Source organism: Bactrocera dorsalis, chromosome 1, assembly GCF_023373825.1.
Source record: "Bactrocera dorsalis isolate Fly_Bdor chromosome 1, ASM2337382v1, whole genome shotgun sequence".
Taxonomy (NCBI): Eukaryota; Metazoa; Arthropoda; class Insecta; order Diptera; family Tephritidae; genus Bactrocera; species Bactrocera dorsalis.
In genome coordinates, this window is record NC_064303.1 from 71,568,187 (window position 1) to 71,592,294 (window position 24,108).

The window sequence follows — 24,108 nt, forward strand, 5'->3', positions numbered from 1 at the left end:
ACCCATGTCGATATCACTATGGCTTCACCTCAACTAAGTCCTAAATGTTGGGGGAAAATCCTTAACTTCCTTAATGGAAGCGACCATTACCCAATTCTGACAGAATTACAAAATAATTTGAACGTACAGAACCCGAAGTGATCTCCAAAATTCTTGACAGACTTTGCAAAATGGGATCAATTCCAGGCACACTGTCTAGAGGTGATACAAGAGTGGCACCCTGTAAAAATCCACCAAGAAGCAGCCACAATTACAAAAATAATTAGAACAGCAGCCAACAAAACGATTCCTCAAAGCAACCCAAAGGGACATAAATCAGGCTCACCATGGTGGAATAACGAGCTTAGTCTATTACGTACAAATAAACAAAAACTTTGGCAGGTTTATAAAAACTCTTGTAACATTGTTAACCTTATCGCTTACAAAAAGGCAAACGCCCAGTTCAAAAAACGCGTCAAAGAAGCAAAACGGAAATCTATATCTGAATTCACCGGAACTATTAATCCAAACTCTTCGCCCCAAAAGATCTGGGCAAGAATCAAGACACTCACTGGTATTCCAAGAGCTCCCATTATTGCGATTCGTCATAATAACGCCTTTCTTTCTTCCTCCACCGAAATTGCAAATGCCTTTGCTTCTATCTGGTGTAATTACGCCCAAGACACTAACTTTTCCGAAGAATATAATACGTTAAAGCAGACAGTACTGGCCGAAGTGTATTACCCCAGCACAGTCACAGAAGACGCTCTCTACCTAGAAACAGAATTCTCCCAAATAGAATTAGATGTCACTCTGCAACACGATAAAGGGAAGTCTCCAGGAAAAGATCGTATAACCTACGCTATGCTCCGCAATCTACCACTTCCGGCAAAACTTATCCTTCTGTCAATGTACAACAACATCCTCAACGGGGGGCTTTATCCTCACACGTGGCTATCGGCCACCATACTACCAATCCCTAAGCCAAATAAACCCCAAGACAGTACAAGTGAGTATCGCCCAATCTCACTAACCTCCTGTCTCAGCAAAATATTTGAAAAAATGCTCACGAAAAGGCTAATGTGGTTTGTCTTGAAAAATAATTTAATAAGTCACAACCAGTCAGCATTTAAAAAGAAACATGGAACCATCGACGCACTCCTCCACCTACAACACTTTATGGCCGATGCGCTCTCAACCAAAAATCACATCACAGTGTTAGCCACTGACTTCGAAAAAGCGTATGATCGCATTGGCATTCATGTCATTTTAAATCAACTCGTTTATGACTGGACGGGCATTCCAAGTTAATAACGGGTGATTTTTTTGAGGTTAGGATTTTCATGCATTAGTATTTGACAGATCATGTGGGATTTCAGACATGGTGTCAAAGAGAAAGATGCTCAGTATGCTTTGACATTTCATCATGAATAGACTTACTAACGAGCAACGCTTGCAAATCATTGAATTTTATTACCAAAATCAGTGTTCGGTTCGAAATGTGTTTCGCGCTTTTTTATCGACAAATTTTGTTCAGCGATGAGGCTCATTTCTGGTTGAATGGCTACGTAAATAAGCAAAATTGCCGCATTTGGGGTGAAGAGCAACCAGAAGCCGTTCAAGAACTGCCCATGCATCCCGAAAAATGCACTGTTTGGTGTGGTTTGTACGCTGGTGGAATCATTGGACCGTATTTTTTCAAAGATGCTGTTGGACGCAACGTTACGGTGAATGGCGATCGCTATCGTTCGATGCTAACAAACTTTTTGTTGCCAAAAATGGAAGAACTGAACTTGGTTGACATGTGGTTTCAACAAGATGGCGCTACATGCCACACAGCTCGCGATTCTATGGCCATTTTGAGGGAAAACTTCGGACAACAATTCATCTCAAGAAATGGACCCGTAAGTTGGCCACCAAGATCATGCGATTTAACGCCTTTAGACTATTTTTTGTGGGGCTACGTCAAGTCTAAAGTCTACAGAAATAAGCCAGCAACTATTCCAGCTTTGGAAGACAACATTTCCGAAGAAATTCGGGCTATTCCGGCCGAAATGCACGAAAAAGTTGCCCAAAATTGGACTTTCCGAATGGACCACCTAAGACGCAGCCGCGGTCAACATTTAAATGAAATTATCTTCAAAAAGTAAATGTCATGAACCAATCTAACGTTTCAAATAAAGAACCGATGAGATTTTGCAAATTTTATGCGTTTTTTTTTTAAAAAAAGTTATCAAGCTCTTAAAAAATCACCCTTTATATTAAGTTTGCCACGAAATTTGTAACACCTAGAAGGAAGCGTCGGAGACCTTATAAAGTATATATATAAATGATCAGTATGTTGATCTGAGTCGTTTTAGCCATGCCCGTCTGTCTGTCTGTATATATACAAAATAGTCCCTCAGTTTTTAAGGTATTGTTTTGAAATTTCGCAAACGTCATTTTCTCTTCAAGAAGCTGCTCATTGTCGGAACTGTCGATTTTGGACCACTATACATATAGCTTTCATACAAACAGAACGATCGGAATCAAGTTCTTGTATGGAAAACTTTTGCATTTGACAAAGTATTTTCACAAAAGTTGGCACAGGTTAGTTTTTAAGATAATAATGTAATATACAAAAAAATTATTTAGATCGGCTTACAAAGCACACTGAACGATCGTAACATAGTGCTGGCATGGAAGAATTTTGCATTTGACCAAATATTTTCACAAAAGTTGGCACAGGTTATTTTCTAAGGCAACAATGTAATCTCCGAATAAATTGTTCAGATCGGTTAACTATAGCATACAATACTGAATGATCGGAATTAAATGCTGCTTGGGAAACTTTCTTATTTGACGATATATCTTCACAAAATTTGATATGAGTTATTGTTCATAACTAGAAATAATGTAATATTGGAAGAAATTGTTCAGATCGGCTCACTATAGCATATAACTGTCATATAAACCGAACGATCGGATTCAAGGGCTTGTATGAAAAACTTTCGCATTTGACGTGGTATCTTCACGAAATTTTACTTGGACTACTGCTTAAGGTAACAATACACTTTCCGAAAAATTGTTTAGATCAGATTACTATAGCATATAGCTTCCATACAAACTGAACACATAGTTACTAAAACAAATGCACCTATGAAGGGTATATTAGCTTCGGTGCAGCCGAAGTTAAAGCTTTTTCTTGTTTTTATTAAAGTTGCAACTGAGCCTAGCTTTTTTAAACGCCAGTATTGCACTCAATCAAGAGGAATCAAAATATGTTTAATAGGCAGGGTCGATATTAGGGGAGGCAAAAAAATCGCCCATTGTTCTATGAAAATCATATTCTAGGGATAAAAATAAGAAACTTTGCCGAAGGAACCATACCTCTGAAACGAATTCTGATATCCACCAATTTGGGTCGAACTTTTGGGTAGGGGCAAATTTTGAAATAGAATTGAAATTACCATTTCATTCCTATTACCTCTGAAAGTGAGGAGAACTAAAGCAATAACCACTATGGCATTTCAAAAAAAATAATAAGTGACCATTCCAAATCAAAAAGTTTACAATGAATCCACCATCCTCTACACCGCAAGATGAAGCAACTACATCAACAACTATCGAAAACCCAATGAGTCATATACCCAAGCATGATGTTACTGTTTTTGGTGTGTCTACTGTTTTGACTGATCTTAATTTACCAACCCATCTGGATATCTTGCGATATTATTTTTACATAAGCGAACGTGCTAAAACAGAAAAAAAAAATTTTTTCCCATAAATCATTCACTATTCAAGTACAAGATAAGTTGATTGGAATTTGGGAAAAACTTGGTATGGAAATAATGCCGAAAAAAGTGTATGTAATAAATTGAATAAATTGCTTGACAAGTATCAAAAGCAAATTAAGAAAAGAAACAACACCCAACAATTTACAGAGTATTAGTGATGAGCGAAGTAGCGATTTTTTAGTTTCAGTGAAAAGAGTGATTGCGATTTTTAAATCACTGTGATTTTTTATAGCTATTGCGATCGCTACTTTTCTTAATAACAGATATTTTAAGTAGTTCAAACCTGCAATTAAGCTAAAACAAAAATATATAATCTGAAATAAAAGGAACTATTTTTAATGCAATACCTTAAAATTTCCATAAATTAAAACAGAATAACTTGTATATTCAACAAAATTCAATAAACATGAATTTTTTATTTATTAATACTTATTAATATTAATAATAGACATGAAAATAAATGCTCAAATTAAAAAAATAGTATTTATTTCAAATTGCACAGGTTCAAATTAATTGATTTTCAAAAATAAACAGTTTTATGTAGATTGAAAATAAAATTAACATAATTCAAATTATTAGATTAAGTCAAAGTAATTAATTAAGAAAAAGTAAAAACTTAGCTCACACACACATTAAATTTAAATTTAAAAAACACAAGTTAAAAAACTATTACTGATTCGCATTTAAAAAAATCAACATTTTTGTTTTTTCATCGTCCAATCGCATTCTTCTTTCACTCAAAATAAGTCCGGCTTGAGAAAAAAGCCGTTCGCAGGGAACCGATGACGCTAAACATCCTAATTTTATCCGAGCTATGGGAGACAGATATGGATATTTATATTTGTTGTGCTGCCACCATTTGAAGGGGTCCCCATTCCGAGCAATTACTGCCTCTTCCAAATAACGCTGAACCTCGATAATGGCTCTTGAATTGCAAGTACCTCGCGGCTTGTTTGACGCAATATTGGAGTCTATATAGCTCCATATTGAAAACTCTGAGGTTTCTACTTGTGGTTCTTGGGGTTCATTTGCTTGGGCTTCTTGAATTATTCTACCTACATCTGCAATGATTCGGTTTTTATACATGTCGGCTATTGTGGGGTCAGAAAAGGCGAAATTTTTGAAACAAGGATCCAAGAATGATGCCATGTCTAGAGTGTTGCTCCTTTCGGTATTTCCTATTCTTTCATTTATACCATTTAATAATTCAAAAGTCACTGCTTTTACAGGATCTACATAAGTATTGGCTTTTGCCCACCTAGTAAACACGCTTTTGAGACCATTTACAATAGGAATAACCATTGATCCGGTGCAATATTTTTGGCCGCTTATTTCTTTTGTGGTATACTCGAAAGGTTTTAAAACAGTTAGTAAATCCTTTAACAACAACCATTCCTCAGGACTAATTCGGGGTAATTCCTTATCTATGAGAGCGACAGTACTTTTAACAGCATCTTCCACTTTTACAAAACGTTCAATCATGTAAAAAGTAGAATTCCACCGAGTTTCAACGCTTTGAATTAGTTTCAAAGGTTCGGTACCAGCATTGCGTTGAAAACTCATAAATTTTTCATTTGTGGATGTACTTTTTCTGAAATGAGCGACAATTTGTTTTACTTTTTGTAAAACAGTATTAACGTCATGGCCACTTATACTTGCTTTAACAATTAAATTTAAAGTATGCGCAAAACAGCCGAAGTGGCGTAATTTGAGCTCATTTTGTAAGGCACTCTTTATATTATTCGCGTTATCAGATACTGCAAATATTATGTTATCAAATACCCCCCACTCAGTTGTGACATTTTGTATTTGCTCGGCTAAGTTTTTGGCAGTATGTGTCTCACTCATTGGACAGCAATCCAATAAAATATTGTTAAATTCAAAATTTTCACTAACAAAATGTAGTGTAATTGCAATGTAACTCACTGTATTGCGAGATGTCCAACAATCGGTTGTAATGCAGAATTTAACACCATTCGCCACTTTTAGTTTCACTTTTTCGACACATGCTTCATATAATGCCGGAATTATTGTTCTTGATACTACATGCCGACTGGGTAGTTCATATGCAGGATTTAGCGCTTTAACGAATTGGACAAATCCGCTGTCCTCGACAATGCTGAAAGGTTGTAAGTCCTTAATGAAGAGCATTGGCAACGCATCATCTATTTCCTATTTTGCCTTTGCAGAAATCTTCATATTGCATATCCCGGCAGTTATTTTAGACTGGCGCAGAACAGGCTCTGAAACTATATTTAAATCTCTTAACTGAAATCCGAAGTAAAGATGTTATGTTTTACCGTATTGTACATTTGTTTCCGTAACTTCATGTTGTGCATCTGGATTTTCCGTTTGTTTACTTCCTATTTTTTGCACGGTCGCTGCTCCTGGAAGTTCCACTGTTGGATGCCGATTTTGCATATGCTTTTTTAAATTCGTATGCGACGTTTTATAGGATATTTCTTTTTTACAAATTTTGCATTTTGCATGAGTTTCATTAATTGCATCGAAAAATTGCCACATTTCACTACGTTTTTTATTTATTTTAAAAGACATTTTCACAATATTTCATAAATTTAAAAAAATTCGAATTCAAAATATTTGTAATAAGCATTCGTTCAACGGAATTAAGTAATACGCAATACACTTATATATTCACAGTGAAAAAGTATTCAAAATCAAAATTTCTGCGTCTAACCACAATCACCACATATATTCACAGTGAATAAAGAAGTATTCAAAATCACTACTTCTACTTCGAACACCAAAAAAAATCACCACATGCAATAGCTAGTGCCAATTGTAAATCTCATTCACAGTGAAATATTGGTTAGAAGAAAAATCACCAATCACTGATATTTTGGGCTAACAATAGCAGTGACTATAAGCGATTTTTCAATCACAGTGATAAAATCACCGGTAGTGAAATATCGCTCATCACTACAGAGTATGTAAAATCTCTGGAAACAAATTTTTACATTGGAACATGTAAATGCGGAAAGCTGAGCCGTCAAATCGAAACTTGTGAAACTCTTCCGGTAAGTTATTGCTATCACTCATTTATTATAATTTTTAATTATTTCATTATTATATATTTTTAGTTGATGGACGGCTTCCAGAAAATTGAGTTGCAAAATATGCCCCTGATAAAAAAGAATTTTTCACCGATTCGATACGACATGGCCCATGTAATTTCTAGCGGCGTGGTTCCGGTGGATCTGGCTAACATCAAACCAGGGAAAATTGTACATTCTCGTTGGCTCACCAAGGCCGCTAGATTATTGCGATTATATGTGACAACGGAAAATCCAGATGCAAATTTAAGAATTCTGGTTGAATTTATAATTAAATGTTATGTATCAATGTACTTCAATATCAAGTATTACAGCTCTGTCGTGTACGGCAGTGCATTATTTTTCAAGTTCATTGGTTGGTCACGATTTCTAGAACCTCGGTTACGCAAAATTGTCAATCAAGTAATTAAAGATAATTCATATTATGCGCATTCGGAAAATATCTTCTTATCAATGTTGTTTGATGATAGGAAAGAAAAGCGCGACTGTGCCATCAAGAAAATTCTACGCTATCGAACCGATGTTGACGAGCCAATGGAACTGAGAGTTTATAAAAAACCAGATATAAACTTAATTGCACAAGTTATACGGAAATGATCAATTTGAATGATATAAATATCGTATTTGAACCACCATTCACGCGAAGCATTCCGTACGATACATTGAAAGAATATTTAAATCAAGATGATCCACCGTTTAATGATCCAAAAATTCCATCACACATACAAGGAACGGAGCGACATGTTCAATTGCTAGCTAGCGTTTCCAAACGGGTTATACCGGAAAATGTAGAGGCTGTTATGGCGACGACATTAGAGAGCCTGCGAAATTGCCCAGACTTGAAAGTAAAAAAGACTTCAAACAATATTTCAAATAAATAAATTTCTTAAGAGAAAAAATAGATATTATTATAAATAAATAAATAAAAATAAAGAAAAAACATAGCCATTTAGCTGATTTTTTCATGTAAAGGCCAAAAATGATGATTTTTTGAAACGATTGTATGGGGAACCCCCCAGGGGAGTTCCAGGGGGTGTACCACTGGCAAGGGTGGATCGGCCGTTCAAAGTTAGTGGGGGTCGGTCATATATTTTGACTCGATTGGAGCACTCTAAATGGGTCAAAGTGGGATTTTCCAAAATTTGCCCCTACCCAAAAGTTCGACCCAAATTGGGGCACATCAAAATTCGTTTTAGAGATATGGTTCCTTCGGCAAAGTTTCTTATTTTGATCCCTAGAATACGATTTTCACAGAGCAATGAGCGATTTTTAAATCGACCCGCCCTAATACTCATATACTACTTATCATCAAATTGAAAGGGGAATTTTTAATTTATACTTCGCACGTTTTTCGAATTGGTAATTTTTTTTTGTAAGTTGGCGATACTATTACTGTTAGTTAGTGTTAATGTTAGTCTCATACTGCATTACTTATTCGTGATCATTTCGCCACATTTTCAACTAATGTCGTGCCGCAACCACCGCATTCGCCTCGTTTACATTCGTTTCACTTCTAGCTCTTCAGCAAATTCACACGATCACTCTGAGGACACCGTTTTGACTCAATTGAGAATACGTAAGCTGAAACGAAGAAAGCTCTGATGGCCATCACGACGTAGGATTTTCCAAGTGCTATGATGAGTGGAAAATTCGTTGGCATAAGTGTATTGCAGCGGGAGGGGATTACTGTGAAGGAGTTGAAATGGACAAAATTCAGCATTCAATTTGATCATATATATATGTGTACACAATGTTCTCAATTTTATTCTAATATAGGGTGATTTTTTAAGAGCTTGATAACTTTTAAAAAAAAAAAACGCATAAAATTTGCAAAATCTCATCGGTTCTTTATTTGAAACGTTAGATTGGTTCATGACATTTACTTTTTGAAGATAATTTCATTTAAATGTTGACCGCGGCTGCGTCTTAGGTGGTCCATTCGGAAAGTCCAATTTTGGGCAACTTTTTCGAGCATTTCGGCCGGAATAGCCCGAATTTCTTCGGAAATGTTGTCTTCCAAAGCTGGAATAGTTGCTGGCTTATTTCTGTAGACTTTAGACTTGACGTAGCCCCACAAAAAATAGTCTAAAGGCGTTAAATCGCATGATCTTGGTGGCCAACTTACGGGTCCATTTCTTGAGATGAATTGTTGTCCGAAGTTTTCCCTCAAAATGGCCATAGAATCGCGAGCTGTGTGGCATGTAGCGCCATCTTGTTGAAACCACATGTCAACCAAGTTCAGTTCTTCCATTTTTGGCAACAAAAAGTTTGTTAGCATCGAACGATAGCGATCGCCATTCACCGTAACGTTGCGTCCAACAGCATCTTTGAAAAAATACGGTCCAATGATTCCACCAGCGTACAAACCACACCAAACAGTGCATTTTTCGGGATGCATGGGCAGTTCTTGAACGGCTTCTGGTTGCTCTTCACCCCAAATGCGGCAATTTTGCTTATTTACGTAGCCATTCAACCAGAAATGAGCCTCATCGCTGAACAAAATTTGTCCGAAAAAAAAAAAAAACCGAACACTGATTTTGGTAATAAAATTCAATGATTTGCAAGCGTTGCTCGTTAGTAAGTCTATTCATGATGAAATGTCAAAGCATACTGAGCATCTTTCTCTTTGACACCATGTCTGAAATCCCACGTGATCTGTCAAATACTAATGCATGAAAATCCTAACCTCAAAAAAATCACCCGTTATATGTATTTAAATATCAGTCATCGACTGATACTCAAAGCGAACGGTTGTGTTTTTGCTATTTTCTTACACCATTTTTCGTAAGTGCATTCTAACTTCAAGAACTTTCATTTAAAGCACGTTTTAAAGAGTGTATATTAGAGTGTCCGTTATTTCGCAAATTTATTTTTGAGTCTGCAGCGCCCTCAACATTTTTAATATATGCCCTAAAAATATTATGAAGCCGATATGAGCTCTTAATATTGACAATAACCCGTGCCGCAACGACGATTTATTTCCCATTTAAATAACATGGGGGTTTCGTACATTTTGCAATTAATTTTTTCTTTGCGAAGCCAATTGATACATTGCTGCGGCACCAAATTATTCCTGTAGGAAATTGAACGATCTACAAAAAGTTTCTCTGAAGTTTTTCAAAAAAATCACTTCCGTCAAAGTTATTCAAGGTCAAAGTTGAGCTAAAAATGATTTTTTTTTGTAACAAAAAATTATCATTATTTACATCAATATTGATTGTTTATTGAGGCCACTGTAGACTCAAAAATAAATTTGGGAAATAACGGACACTCTGGTGTATATATTATAGTATAGTGAACAACAAGAAACATATCCCCAGGGGGACACTCCCTTAGTGATAACAGGTTCTCCCTGTTATCAACAAGTTTCAAATCAAAAAGAAAAAAATTCAAGCATTTCCCATTAACAATTTCCCGAGCCTTTCTCCAACGACAAAAGACCATCCAAGATATTTAGTGCAAAGTGCAACGAACTCACAAAAACCCATAAAAAAATATTCGTATTTTGCTGTGCACAAAGCGTTAAAAAATATAAACAGCGAAATAATAAATATATCGGAGCTTAGAGCCGGAAAACTATTATTACTAGGTTAAACCAACAACATAGCTCAAAAATCCATATCAACGAAAACTTTATTTAGCATATGTGATGTAGAAATAAAACTCCATAACAACCTTAGCTACACAAAAGGAACAATTTACGCACCATGCCTCAATGAAATCTTAGACGATGAAATTATTGAACATTTAAAAGAACAGGGAGTTATATCAATTTTCAAATTCCCTAATTACATTAACCAAAGCCAGTACCTAGTGGAGTCGTTCTCCTGACCTTTGATAAATATCACCTACCTGAAAAAATTGAAGTGTCATGGTACACAACTAAGGTAAGGCCATCCTATCCAAACCCTATGAGGTGCAAAAATTGCCAACTTTTAGGTCATACAACAAAGCGATGTGCGCTCTCCCCCCTCACCAACCATCCTCTTGTACTCGTTCCATTTGCCTAACTGTTCAGGTAATCACTCATCTTCAGACAAAATATGTTCCAAATTTATACAAATGAAACAAATGATAACCATAAAAACAGACAAAAAGTGCTCCATGCGAGAAGCAATAAAAATACAAAACACTCAGTTTACGCCTGCACTAAGTGAAACTCTTCTACATTCGCTAGTATAGCAAAAAATACTAGCAACAATTTAAAAGAAAATAACAAATTCTCACAAATTTCTTCTACAGAAAATATTTCTTCTATTACAAACAACAAACCTACCAACAATATGTATAACGAAACACAAGAAAAATCGGGTGGGGCTGTGCCGGGGCACACGGCCGTTGGTTTTAACGTGAAACGTCTATGTTAGCGAATCGCTTTTAAAGTAAAATATTGAAATGAAAACAAGATTGGCACTGTTTTAAGTATTTTAATAATAAAAGAACAGGTACATAATAGAAACATAAATTACTTATTATTACGAGTAGTATATTTGAGGGAAAGATAGTTCCTCGCCGTGAACATCATAGATTATGTTGATCGGAGATGAATTCTGTCCCGGAGCAATATCCAAACATTGTTCCTCATTCCATAGCAAAGTATGTTGCCGAGCCAGCAGGATTTCAGATCCTGAGGCAAAGTTGGGGTCGACAGACTCAATCTGAAATTCGACTAATCTACCTAATCAAGTAATTCGGTTTATGAATACGTTTCTTTTTTATGTTGACATTAAAAGCAAAATCGTCGTCTATCCGCCTCGGTAATTGCTGCACCATTTTGTACATTGATTACCTGGCCGTTTATACAATAGTTACCTTCGTAGCGTTATCGACGAATTTGCGTAAATGGTAACCGAAGTGAAATCAATCGAATGCTGATCGGGTCAAGCAGCGGCAGTCCGCTCGGCTTTGAAGGATAACGAAAACCGTTTGAGCACGACAGCGTTGGGATTTCATTAGCATCTATCGATTTGCCACAGGTACTGCATAAGCGAAATTCCGTTACATTTTCATCGGGTAATTTTGTTTGAATGAAAGAAATGTTGCGATCTTTCACATTCTTTACGTCTCTTTTGAACCAAAGTCGATCACAAACGCTGCAAGAGTAACCAAATACCGTTTTGAAGCGTTTGTCCGCTGAACGCCAATAATTTGGCATTGCTTCACTTCTACTGATATGGACATCTTTCAGTTCCGTGGCAGATCCAATAGATATATCGATCGTCTGTTCATCCGTTATGTCCATAAGTATAGGTATTCCAGTGGTAGAGGTACTCGAGAGGTCAGCGGCAGCAGCTTTGCGACGTTCCCGAAACCCGCTCGGCGCCGGACATTGGGATACATATGCGTGGCCCATAGCCCCTCTTTGTAACGATAGCCGTAATTTATATTTCTGGCTGGCTCTTGCACGAGATGAGGCCGAAATAGCAAAAAAGCATTTCTGGTTATTTTAAATATAAATACTGTAATAATTACACTTATTTTTGTATGAATCAATCGGTTTAAATAAACTTGACAACACACGAAAGAATTACGGCGTTATAAAGTCGGAGTCACGAGTTACACTGAATGGAAATAAGCGAGAGCGCCGGTTTCGCACAGTTAACGCGGTATGCCTCTCGCCGCCCCGCTCGACCCGGACACAAACTCAATGTCATAACAGCGAGCTGACTATATAAGCGAAATCGCACCACATTTTTGTTTCTAAGACTTATAGTTTTTTAATTATTAAGGTACGATGATATAGACTTTTTCGTTACGCTCCATTTTTTAAACCTGGTACCCGCATGCTTCAGGACGATTTTAAAGACGTTTCACGGCAAAAACCTTATTTCTCAACACAATAACATTATTAAAATTATGTGGATACCTGGATACACAGGGATTCAAGGAAACGAATGGCTGACAAACAAGCGAAAGAAGCAAACAGAGAACCTTTGCATACGTCAGCATACTTCACCACAAAGGATATTAAGAAATACGTTAAACAACATATCTCGGTCTGTTGTCTAAACGATTTTAGACACTATTACCACTACAACAAACTTGCTAATCCATTAGGCCAAAAACCACATTATTAAGATAAAGTTATAAGTCACTTTCGTCATTTAAACCCATTAAACCGTGAGAAAGATGTTTTTACTTATGTAACAACAAGTCTCATTTGGAGGAGTTCGTTACACAAATCGTTGTAAACGAAAAACTAATCAGCGAAGCAGGAAGCTGCATCCAACAACTGGCAAACCATAGCAACTCGACGTAGGTAAATAAGCGTTTGAAACAAAAATACCAACCGGAGGAAACCTACTCGCAAATCTTCAATCGATGCAGAAATATTAAGGTTAGTAATTTAAGAGAACTTTTTGATTTCTTTTTGGACTCCAGTTATAGGATTAATGAGCTTTACGAATTTGATGAGGCAAAACCCTCAATATATTATATGCCTACAAATGTAGATAGGGATCTTAGGGATATTTTATTGGAAAAAATTGACGGAAGTTATCGTACTCATTTGAACGAAAGTGCTACCTTACTCGAAATGTATAATAGCTTTTCAAAATATAAGTTGGTTATTAGACGAGAAGAGAGCTATTTCATACAATAACGGGAAACATTATAATCAAAGGACGTTCGAAACTAGTAAATTAAATAATATTAAAGGGAGAAATAATCAAAATACTCAAACCAATAATAGCTATAACCACCAGAACTCAGTGCAGAGTAAACGCTTTCCTAACCAAAGTATTAGAGAACAAAGTAATCAAGTTTCCAACTAAATAATTGATATAATAATTATCAAACCAAGTCAAATTTACACATGAGTGTTGATACTCAAAGTACTAGACCTAGTTGGACCGAGGCGAGTTATCAGCCGATGGAGGTAAGTAATGTAGAGGAGGATGTAAATTTTGGTAAAAATGTCTCCACCTGCAAATTGCCCCTAATAACTGTAACAATTTGCGGTCATGAAATTACATGCCTCATTGATACAGGTTCAGATACCAGTTTAATTAAACCAAACATTTTAGATAAATATTTTTTTAAACAAAAGCGTTCTTCATCTCTTTGGTACAGGGCAATAAATGGTATCAATCAAGTGACACACAGAATATTTACTCCCATACCTGATGAATATAATGCTTCAGGTACCTTATCGTGGAAGGTAATTGATTTTGATAGCAAAAAGTATGAAGCTATAATAGGTCAAAATTTTATCATTCCCCTTAAAGCTAAGATTGATGTAGAGAATAGCTTTATTAATATATTAGGAAATACAATACATTTTGAAAGAGTTAATCCATATAAAAAGCAGGAAATTTGCGCAATAGAATTCAGTGTCATGGAAAACTTAGATTTATCTCATTTGAATTCCAAAGAAAGCCATTCAGTTCTTTCATTAATTCAGTTCGCCGAGATTTCATAAATAAAATATGCGTTGTCTACTTAGACGATATTCTCATCTTTAGTACCTCATTGTCAGAACACTTAGAAAATATGAAGAAAATATTTCAAAAATTACAACAAGCGAAATTGAAAGTAAGACTAGATAAATGCAATTTTCTAAAAAAAAAGAAACAGACTTTCTAGGTTATTTACTAACCCCTGAAGGGATAAGGCCAAACCCAAATAAAGTGGAAGCCATACAAAAATTTAAGTTACCCACTTGGCAAAAACAAATAAAATCTTTCTTAGGTTTCATAGGCTTCTATTGGATATTCATCAAAGACTATTCTAAAATAGTTTACCGTATGGTCGCATATCTAAAAAAAGATGCAAAAATTAACGTATAAGTTAGCAACACTAAAGTTAACTGCGATAAACAGAATAATGCTGGATAAACAATATACCAATCAACATCCGGCATGCGCAGTATAAACTACAGCCAGGAATGAATGCTGACCAATAATAATGCAACCATTACAACAACTGTCGAGCAATTAACAAATCAACATCCGGCACACGCGAAATAACGAGACACAAAAAAATAAATCGCGTGCATAAGTAATTTTTAAGTTACAAATAATTGATAATTGAAATTGTAATTTAGTCTTTGCAAAACAATTAACAATAAAGGTCATCTTGACCAAAAAAATACAATTTTTTAGCCGTTTCAATTTAACCGGCAATAATTTATATAACCCAAGTTATATAACTGCCTTTGAAAAATTAAAAGATTTGATTACAAATCCTCCCATTTTAAGATATCCAATTTTTAACAAAAGAGTTAAACTAATAACTGATGCTAGTAACTTTGCTATCGGCGCAGTTCTCAATCAAGATGAACATTCAATTTCATACGCTTCGAGAACATTAAACACTCACGAAAAAAACTACCCAACTATAGAAAAAGAGTTACCGATAGTGTGGGCAGAAAAATATTACAGACCTTATTTATACAGAAGGAATTTTGATCTTAAAACAGATGGTTGCAGAAAAAAATTGTGGTAAGGATATACCATTAAATGCCGGGCTACAGCGTTGGTTAGTACAATTGGGGGAGTATGATGCGAAAATTGATTACATAAGTGGAAAAGAAAAGAAAATAGCTGCTTTCCTAAGCCGAATTGATAGTAACAAAATATATATGTTTAATACCAAAAATTTGAGAATGACCGTAAAACAAATGTTAAAAATTAAAGATTTGAACGCTGGAGAGGAGCAACAATTTCTATGGAAGTTCAAACCAACCATTCTCAGGAAGAAAGTTCTTATAATCATTTTAAAACTCTCAATACGCTTGTATCGCGGAATGGTCAGCGGGAGGTAATAAATAGCTGATCGCAAACGGTCCCCTCCGATGCCCGGGCGAGGTCGGAGGTATAAAAGCCTTCTCTCCGCATACCGGCTCTGCGGACGAGTGACCAACTCTTTCCGGCTAACTCATGGGACCAAAAATGAACGGAAACAACAACAACTACAACAACCAAACTGACGACAACAGGGACGTCTAAGGACATGAATACAGGATTTCCCATTACGGAATCCGAAGAAGACGAATTACTCGCCTCCAGCCAGGAGACGAGTAAGAGTACTGCCTGACATACCAACCAAAGTATACCGGTAGATACAGCAGTGAAAACAGCAGATTTAAGGGAGGCAGTGTCCACCTCCAAAGCTGCCATGAGCACCAACCAAAGTGCACTGGTGGCTAAAGGAGAAATCAAAAAGAAGAAGCAAGAAATCCCAGAATCAGCTGGGGAAAAATCGGTACCAGAAGACAGTCTACATACTAGGGAAGATAGCCAAAGACCGGGCAGCCGGTACCCCAGTTGATGAGGCAGAAACAAAGCGCCTCAAATCAATAGTGGAGGAATGTGAAAGCTACCTAAAAGGAAGCAATCAGAACCTCTAGAAGAGAACAAACAGGAGAGCACTTCACAAAAAAGGTATCGATCTACTACTGAAACACTGCCTAAAAAAACCGATGCGGAATGAAGGCGAACACAGTAGTGCACCAGCGGCAAGGCATTTCTGCGTGCAGCCAGGGATAGCCTGAAAGTGGCCATCAAAGTTGGAAATTCCTTCTCACCGAGTACGTATCAGGAAAGATGGGTGGAGATCGACGTCAGATTGTCGAGTACGGTGCTAAGCTATGTACTCGACAACCCGGCGGGTCCTCACCCGGAGTTTGACTCCGCTGAGATCCTCAGGGGCTACAGAGTCATCAAGTGCGTGGACAGGCCTCGCTAGATTTCCTGACGGGTAGTGTTGCGAAAATCAGCAGCGCCTTTGTAGGACTCCAATTGAGGTCAGGAACATTCCGAAGAGACCTCGTGCTCGCATTTGGCTGTCCCCATTAGAGGAGCCAGGCGAAAAACTCCTGAGGTGTATTAAGCTGCAGAATAAATCTATACCTGGTATAGATGAGTGGCAGCTGATCAAGGAGGAAAAATCAAATAAAGCAAGTAGACCAATACTGGTGGCCATTTGCGACGAGTCCATTGAGGCTCTCAAGAAGACTGACTATAAAATCAGCTTCGGAATTCGAAAGGCCAGGTTAAAAATCTTCCATGGCGACAAAGGGACTGACGAAGACGACACGGAAGAGGTCGACGATGCCAGCCAGTTACTAAAGAATGTGGGCATCGAAAAAACCCGAGATGCCCAATAACTTAAGATGCGTACAGATAAACCTGCAGCACTCGAAGAGTGCTACAGCGAATATGACAATCCTCATGAACGAGGGGGGCATCGACATCAGCCTAGTACAGGAGCCCTGGGTCAGAGAAGATACCATTAAAGGGCTAAACAGCAGCAGCTATAACCTGTTTTACACACGGAACAAAGGTAAACCTACGGCATGCATTCTTATCAATAAAAGTATAAGTGCATTTCTTTGTCCTAATTACAGCACAGCAGATATCCTAGTGGTAAAGGTGGAACAGAAGGAAAAGCCCTTCTTCTTGGTCTCGGCCTATTTGGCCCACGACGAAGACATACCACCGCCCCCGCTCACCAAACTAGTAGAAAAGAAGATGTCCTAATAGGGTGTGATGCAAACGCAAGGCACACCGTATGGGGTAGCTCCAGCATAAACACCAGAGGTGAGTCAGTCTTGCAGTATATTCTTAATAGTAATCTAAGTATATGCAACAAGGGCGATAAGCCAACTTTTATTTTACCAAGCTCTGATAGGTTTCCGGGGTGGGAGGAAGTGCTTGACCTCACGCTATCAACAGACATGGACAGTCTCGTTGTGGATAACTTGAGGGTATCCGATAAGCCTTCCACGTCGGATCACTCCTGGATACTCTTCAGCATCCGCGAGAAATACAGTGCTCCTCTCACATAACGGATTCCTAGAAGAACAGCATGGGAAAAACTTACCAGTATAGCAACAAAACGCCTCAAAAAGAGAGTCAATAAGAGTATCAGAAATCCAGAGGAACTAGATTCAGAAGTAGAGAAGTTGGAAAAAATCTTAACCACAACTTTCAATAAATCTACTCCACTAACAGTTTTGAAAAAGAGAAAGCCTCTTCCTTGGTGGAAATGTGAACTCAAAAATTTGAGAACACAACTAAGGAAAGCTTTCAATGATAGTTTTAGAACCAAATCTGGCAGCCATATAAAGATATTATGAAAAGATACAAAAATGCAGTCAGGAAAGCTAAAAACGACTCATGGCGATCTTTCTGCACATCGATAGAAAGTTGTAGAGAAACCGCCAGGCTGAGCAAAATGGTATCCAAAGATCAGATTAATACTGCCTACATTAGGACGGAGGGAAGTGATTGGACCTCTATTTTTTTTCATTGAATTATAAAATTAATAAGAAATAAAGAATTTTTCCAAAAGTAGTCAAATTTCAACCGTTAATATCTTTTAAACGGTTGGGTTTACGAAAAAATCATAAGAGACCATATTTTAGAGCATTCAATTTCCTACAAAACCTAATTAACAGGATATTTTTTCAAGTAGTTGGAAGCGAGATATAAATTTTTCTATCTGATAATAAGAAAAAATAGAAAACCGTTAGGCGGAGGACCTTCCCGTTACAATTAAAATCTCATATTTGGGGAGGCTTTCTTAGAGATGTCTAGGAACCTATTTTTGCGAGTACCAATTGAAAAAAAAAAAAAAAATTTTTGAATCACCCTAATGTACATACATATATCAAAACAAATTAAAAAGTACAGGAAATATGGACAAAATTCCTAATTTAACTAAAAACATTAACACATATTAAAAGTGTGTGCCAACAAAACTAAAATTTATATAAAACAGTCGAAATAAACTAAAAACAACACATAAATCGGGCGTGAAATCGCGAAACTAAAAATTCATATTGGCTAAATGAGCTTCAGTCTCCTGCCCCACACAACACATAACCAACACCGAACACCTAACCACAACAATAATCCCGCATTAAAATATACATACGTCACTAGCACGCTTCTTTCACCACACTCATCTCTACACCACCTACAATCCACATCACACATAACGACATTATCACTACATTTTTCACCTCAACCTCAAAGGGAGCAAAAGGGGCGGAGAAACAAGTTCGTCACTTCTTCCTTTTTTATGCGATCCGCTGATATAGCCGTGCGATACAACCCGAGCTCCAACGTTTACAAATTTGTGCGAATATCCAGTTCTTTTCAACGTTTACAAATTTGTGCGAATATCCAATTCTTTTTTTTAACTCTTATGTACATATCTTAAACTTCTAAACTCCAAGGTTGTGTTAAAGATATCGGAACACCTTCTTTTTTCAATAAAAACCGATTGTGAAATTCTTGCGGAATTCTTGTGTTTTCTCCATTTTGATAAAATCCAGAGCGGTGAGTGCGTGGAAATTAACATATAATTACATGGTCCTTCGAGCCCACAGAAAGGCACTATAGAAAAAAAAAATCAATTTAAAAATTAAAAAAAAAAACATAAAGAGTGCAGTGGCATTCATACATATAAAAAAAAAAACGAAATAAAAAGAATAAAACCAAGTTGGAGTAAAAAGTTAAGCGGAGTGCTGTGAAAAAAGGAGATAAAAAGAAATAACACTTATAAAACAAAATACAGAAACGAAGTTCTTTTTTAAAAAACAATAACATATGCATATTTATATGAACATAGCTATATGATTACATGTTCATGTGTAAAAACATAATAAAATAAAACTTAAGTTTTTAAAACAAATTATAATACATAAAAAGTAACAAATCATAATCAAACGAGCGCGCCGCGTTATAAAAATCTAACCCTAAACATCATTCGGGCGCGATCGGTAAAAAACAAAAAGCATTAATACAACATAATAACAACAACAGGAATACCGGAGCACACAGGCGCGGGACAACACAACAGGAAAACCGGAGCACACAGGCGCGGGACAACAGGACGGGAAAACCGGACCGCTTACTATCCCCCAAAACCCCTTGAGGCGAGATAAAGTAAGTGTATCGTTTCTCATTTATATTTATTATATCTATGTACATATGTATGATAACAAACGGAATTATATTTAATATAATCCGTTTGAACGGCACAAACCGCGCAAATTTCAATTATATATATCATCAATATATATAAAACAGTAACAAAAAAAAATCTTTTATTTGCCTATTTGCTTACCCCTGTGTTACGAACACACGTAAGAAACTAATCAAACAACAATTTAATTTCAAGTATTCACTTGCAAGATTTTCCGCAATACTCCTTCTGTTCCTCAAAACAGCAAGCAGTATATCAAAAATAAATAAGCAAAAGGCCAATAAAAAGACAAGAAGAGAAATTAAAGACATAATAAATTCGAACATACATACATATTAAATAGTAACAACTCCGTATTATATTATACGAAGTTAAAACTAAAAACGCAAAGCATAAAGAGGTGAACACTTGCTCATGGTGCACTCTCTTTTGGATTCGTAGCGCGCCTACAACGGAAGAACGTAAAAGCAATAAAAATACTTAAATATATGTACCATAGCGCATTACATACAGACCAGGCACATATACAAAGGGTATAGACGCCTGTAATTTCGAGAGTGCATACGAGAGCATACAAATAAGTCCGTGCACAGAAAAAAAAATACTAAATAATAATACTAATCAAATTATATATATACATATACATATATATATATATATATATGTACGCACTTATATTATATAGAATATATTAATTATATTATACGAGGGCATACGAATAAGTCCGGAAACAATATATATATATGTACACACATATACTATATACAATATATTAAATATATACTTTGTTTAAATATTTTCAAAAAATTCGTAAAACGATAAACGCGTATTTCAATACATTACGTGCTAATTCGGAAATAAAAACTCTTATTTACGCAAAAGAGTTTTCGGGTTTACATTCGTCTGAATTTATACTAAAAAAATTCACTTTTATTAATTTATTGATACTAAAAGAGCACAGACTCTAAAGATTCTAAATCTACTCAATTTTTAAAAATTCCGAAAATGATGTCTGATGACAAAAGTCCAAGTACACCCAGTGGCGTAGCTAGGGGAGGGCGGCAGGGGCGGTCCGCCCCGGGTGTCACCCGGTTAGGGGTGACACCCGAGCCCGACTATGACAATCAGTTCTACCTATAAAAAATCGTAAATCTGTGGCAGAGAGCATAACCGCCACTAATCAAATAATCTAGGTAACTATAATATCGTACCACGAGCATAATAAATTGATGCGAGTATTTAAAAACAAAACAATGTGCACACTGTCAATCTCAGTATATACAGCAGTGTTGTCCAACGTGACTGTGTGCACGTTATGCTTGTGTTGGTTATTCTAGCGTCAACTGATGGCAAAATTCTGCTTTGCTTGCCTACGAAGTTGAATACAGTAGCACAATCGTGGTTTCACAGACACTTGTCGCGACATGTTGGTGTGAGGTGTCTGGCACTGTCCGTGCGCTATTCTACGCATAGGCCGTGGACAACGCTGCTCTAGAAAATAGGGTGTTGTATAACAGTTTTTTTGTTACTTTCGTGTAATTAGGGTGTTGTGTTAGCATTTAAGCTACATATAAATTTTAAAGCTTAATGAGCAGCACTTTAATAGATATTATGTAATTTAAGTGATTGAGTTATTTAAGTGATTATTTTGAATTACTTTGCATGTTTCTTAAATTTTATTGAGATGTTACTTGTTATGTAAGTTCTTTTTTAACACGCTTCAAGAATTTCTTAAATTTTGCATGCAAAACGATACAGTCCTGGGCGGTAAACTTTCGTTTGACTTGTACAAATTGATTAGCCGTTACAAAAGAGAATTAGGTGGAATTCGCACAATCAACGCTAGTCAGGGGATTCCTTTGAAATAGAGCTCGTCACTTGTGTTGTGGATTGGATTTCTTTTGTTTCCGACCGCATTTATTTCAATATTCTTTTACGTGAACGTGTGAAAGTTTAGTGCAAAGTGTTTGTTAATTATTAGATATTAAAAACAACAATTTTTGTATAAAACCGACTATTAAGATTCTTGAAGAAAATAAACAAGGTAAGTAAAGTATTTTTGCTATTATTTTCTAGTCATACCTACTTAAATACATATTTACACCCAGTTGCAGGATTGTTAATTTATATAAAAATATATTTCACAAAGCTAGTTACGTAACGTGTACACGGAGAAAAAAATATAATAAAATTTATTATAATGTTCGTGAAAAATTACTATATTTACTAAGCCTAAACGAAAATTTAAATCTCGGTTAGATAAATTATAATAACTAAGGTTTCGAAAAATTACTAACCAGTTTATTAAAATCAAAAACTGTAAAGCAAATTGTATTATCTGCATTTTAAATAATAATATAATTTTTTACTATACATATATTAAAAATTAGTAGAAGTATTCTTACAGATAGTATTTGTAATATTTGTAAAGAGAATAGCAATTATTTATAAATTGTGTAGTTATTATTAGAATCCATTAAAAAGAAATATTAATATATTGGTTAGTAAAAATTTCAATGCTGACATAGCACTTATTGTATTACAGTTCATAGAACACACACAACATTCAAATGGTAATAAATTAAATCTAGTCAGTACTTTTTGATCTTATGAATTATTTAATATGTTGTAAAAGTTGCTATCTCATTTATTAATTTATTATATCAGCTTTTAATTTTTGATAAAAAAATTTAATTTTTAAGAAGAGATATTATTTTTTTGTATTTAGATTTTAAAATTTATTAATTTTTTCACCGCTGTTTTCTCCGTGTACGTGTTTATTTACTGCTACAATTTCTTTATGAAATCAACGTATCACTTACTAAATAAAAATATTTTTAGGATATCCAGAACGAAATATGCCGCAGGGAATTCATACTTCGAAAAGGCAAAGCGGGTTTCAGCAGAGAAAAGCCAAAAAGGCTAAAATGGATGAAATTCAGAGCATGTCTGGATCTCTTCTCAAATATGTTACAAAAGCAGATAGCGCCCAAAGTTCAAGTAAAGTACCCGAGTCTCCTGCTGACGAAAGTAATGATTCACATCTTGAAGAATCACATTCAGATAGCAACATCGACAATACAGAATCAATGAAGACGACCGATCAAGTGCAACACTTGAGAGATGTTTCACATTGGAGTTTACCGGTTCCCAATAATGTTCGCATTGACATAGTAAAAAAGGGGAGTGAACATTTCCAGAACAAAGAAGGACCATTTTCTGCTGTATCTCGTCATGGTTCAAATATTAAAGGTGATTCTCGTCATCTTTCACAGGAATGGTTTTATAAAGAGATGCCTAGTGGTGAAAAAATTCTACGATCATGGATGGTATTTTCTCCTTTATCAAATAACCTGTACTGTTTTTGCTGTCGTTTATTTGCTGTCGGTAACATACAAAGAACATTTACAACTGGATTTCAGAAGTGGTGGAAACTAAATCCTAAAGTATTGAACCATGAAACTTCATGTGATCATTTAGAAAATTTCGAAAAGTGGAAAACATTGGAAATGAGATTAAAAACTCACACCACAATAGATGACGCAACCTTGCAATTAATGAATACGGAAAAACAGAAGTGGAAAAATCTTTTATCTAGATTATTTGATATAACTTTGTTTTTAGCTAAACAAAACTTAGCATTTCGTGGACATGATGAAACCCAAGGGTCTACCAATAAAGGTAATTTCTTAGAACTAGTTAAACTGCTGTCAAAGTATGATGCTGTACTCAAAGAACATATATTATATTTGGAGCAGGAAAAATCACCTAAAGTAACATATTTATCGCCAGAAATACAAAATGAGTTCATAAATGTTTTAGCTAATCACGTAAAATGTCAGCTTGTCAACGAAATTAAATCGGCCAAATATTTCGGAATCATGTTTGATAGCACACCTGACGTTTCACATGTCGATCAAATGTCCGAAGTAATTCGTTATGTAAAAATTAATAATAGAAAAGTAGAAGTCAAAGAAGTATTCTTAGGATTTTTTCCCTTACATGGAAAAAAAGCAGCTGATTTAAGCGCTGAAATACTAAAGAAGCTTGAAAACGATGGCTTAGATATTATGATGTGTCGTTCTCAAGGCTATGATAATGCTGCAGTTATGAGTGGTGTACACGGGGGAGTGCAAGCTATTATAAAAGAAAAAAACAATAAAGCAATTTTTATTGGTTGTATAGATCATTCAATTAATTTATGCGGCCAACATTCGTTTGCACAAAATGTGAATTGTGTTACATTTTTCGGAGCAGTGGAGACAATATTTAACTTTTTTTCAACTTCCACAAGCCGCTGGGAAGTGCTCCTCAATCACTGCAAAGCATCTGTTAAAAGACTT

The 24,108-nt window shown here is 35.8% G+C and overlaps 2 protein-coding genes across 12 annotated transcripts in view; both read right to left on the reverse strand.

Moving 5' to 3' along the window:
• The window catches only part of LOC105222100 (electroneutral sodium bicarbonate exchanger 1), a 762,556-nt gene that overhangs the window by 378,318 nt on the left and 360,130 nt on the right, over positions 1 to 24,108 (reverse strand). The gene's annotated exons all lie outside the window — the stretch shown is intronic.
• Positions 4,259 to 24,108, reverse strand: part of LOC125780363 (zinc finger BED domain-containing protein 4-like) — a 298,323-nt gene continuing 278,473 nt past the window's right edge. Inside the window, exon 2 of one of the 2 annotated variants that reach the window (XM_049462645.1) lies at positions 4,259 to 18,314. In XM_049462645.1, coding sequence (XP_049318602.1) covers positions 4,425 to 5,906 — 1,482 coding nt within the window. In that variant the 5' untranslated portion in view covers positions 5,907 to 18,314 and the 3' untranslated portion in view covers positions 4,259 to 4,424. The remainder of the gene's footprint in view (positions 18,315 to 24,108) is intronic. The other variant, XM_049462646.1, reaches the window with a different exon arrangement.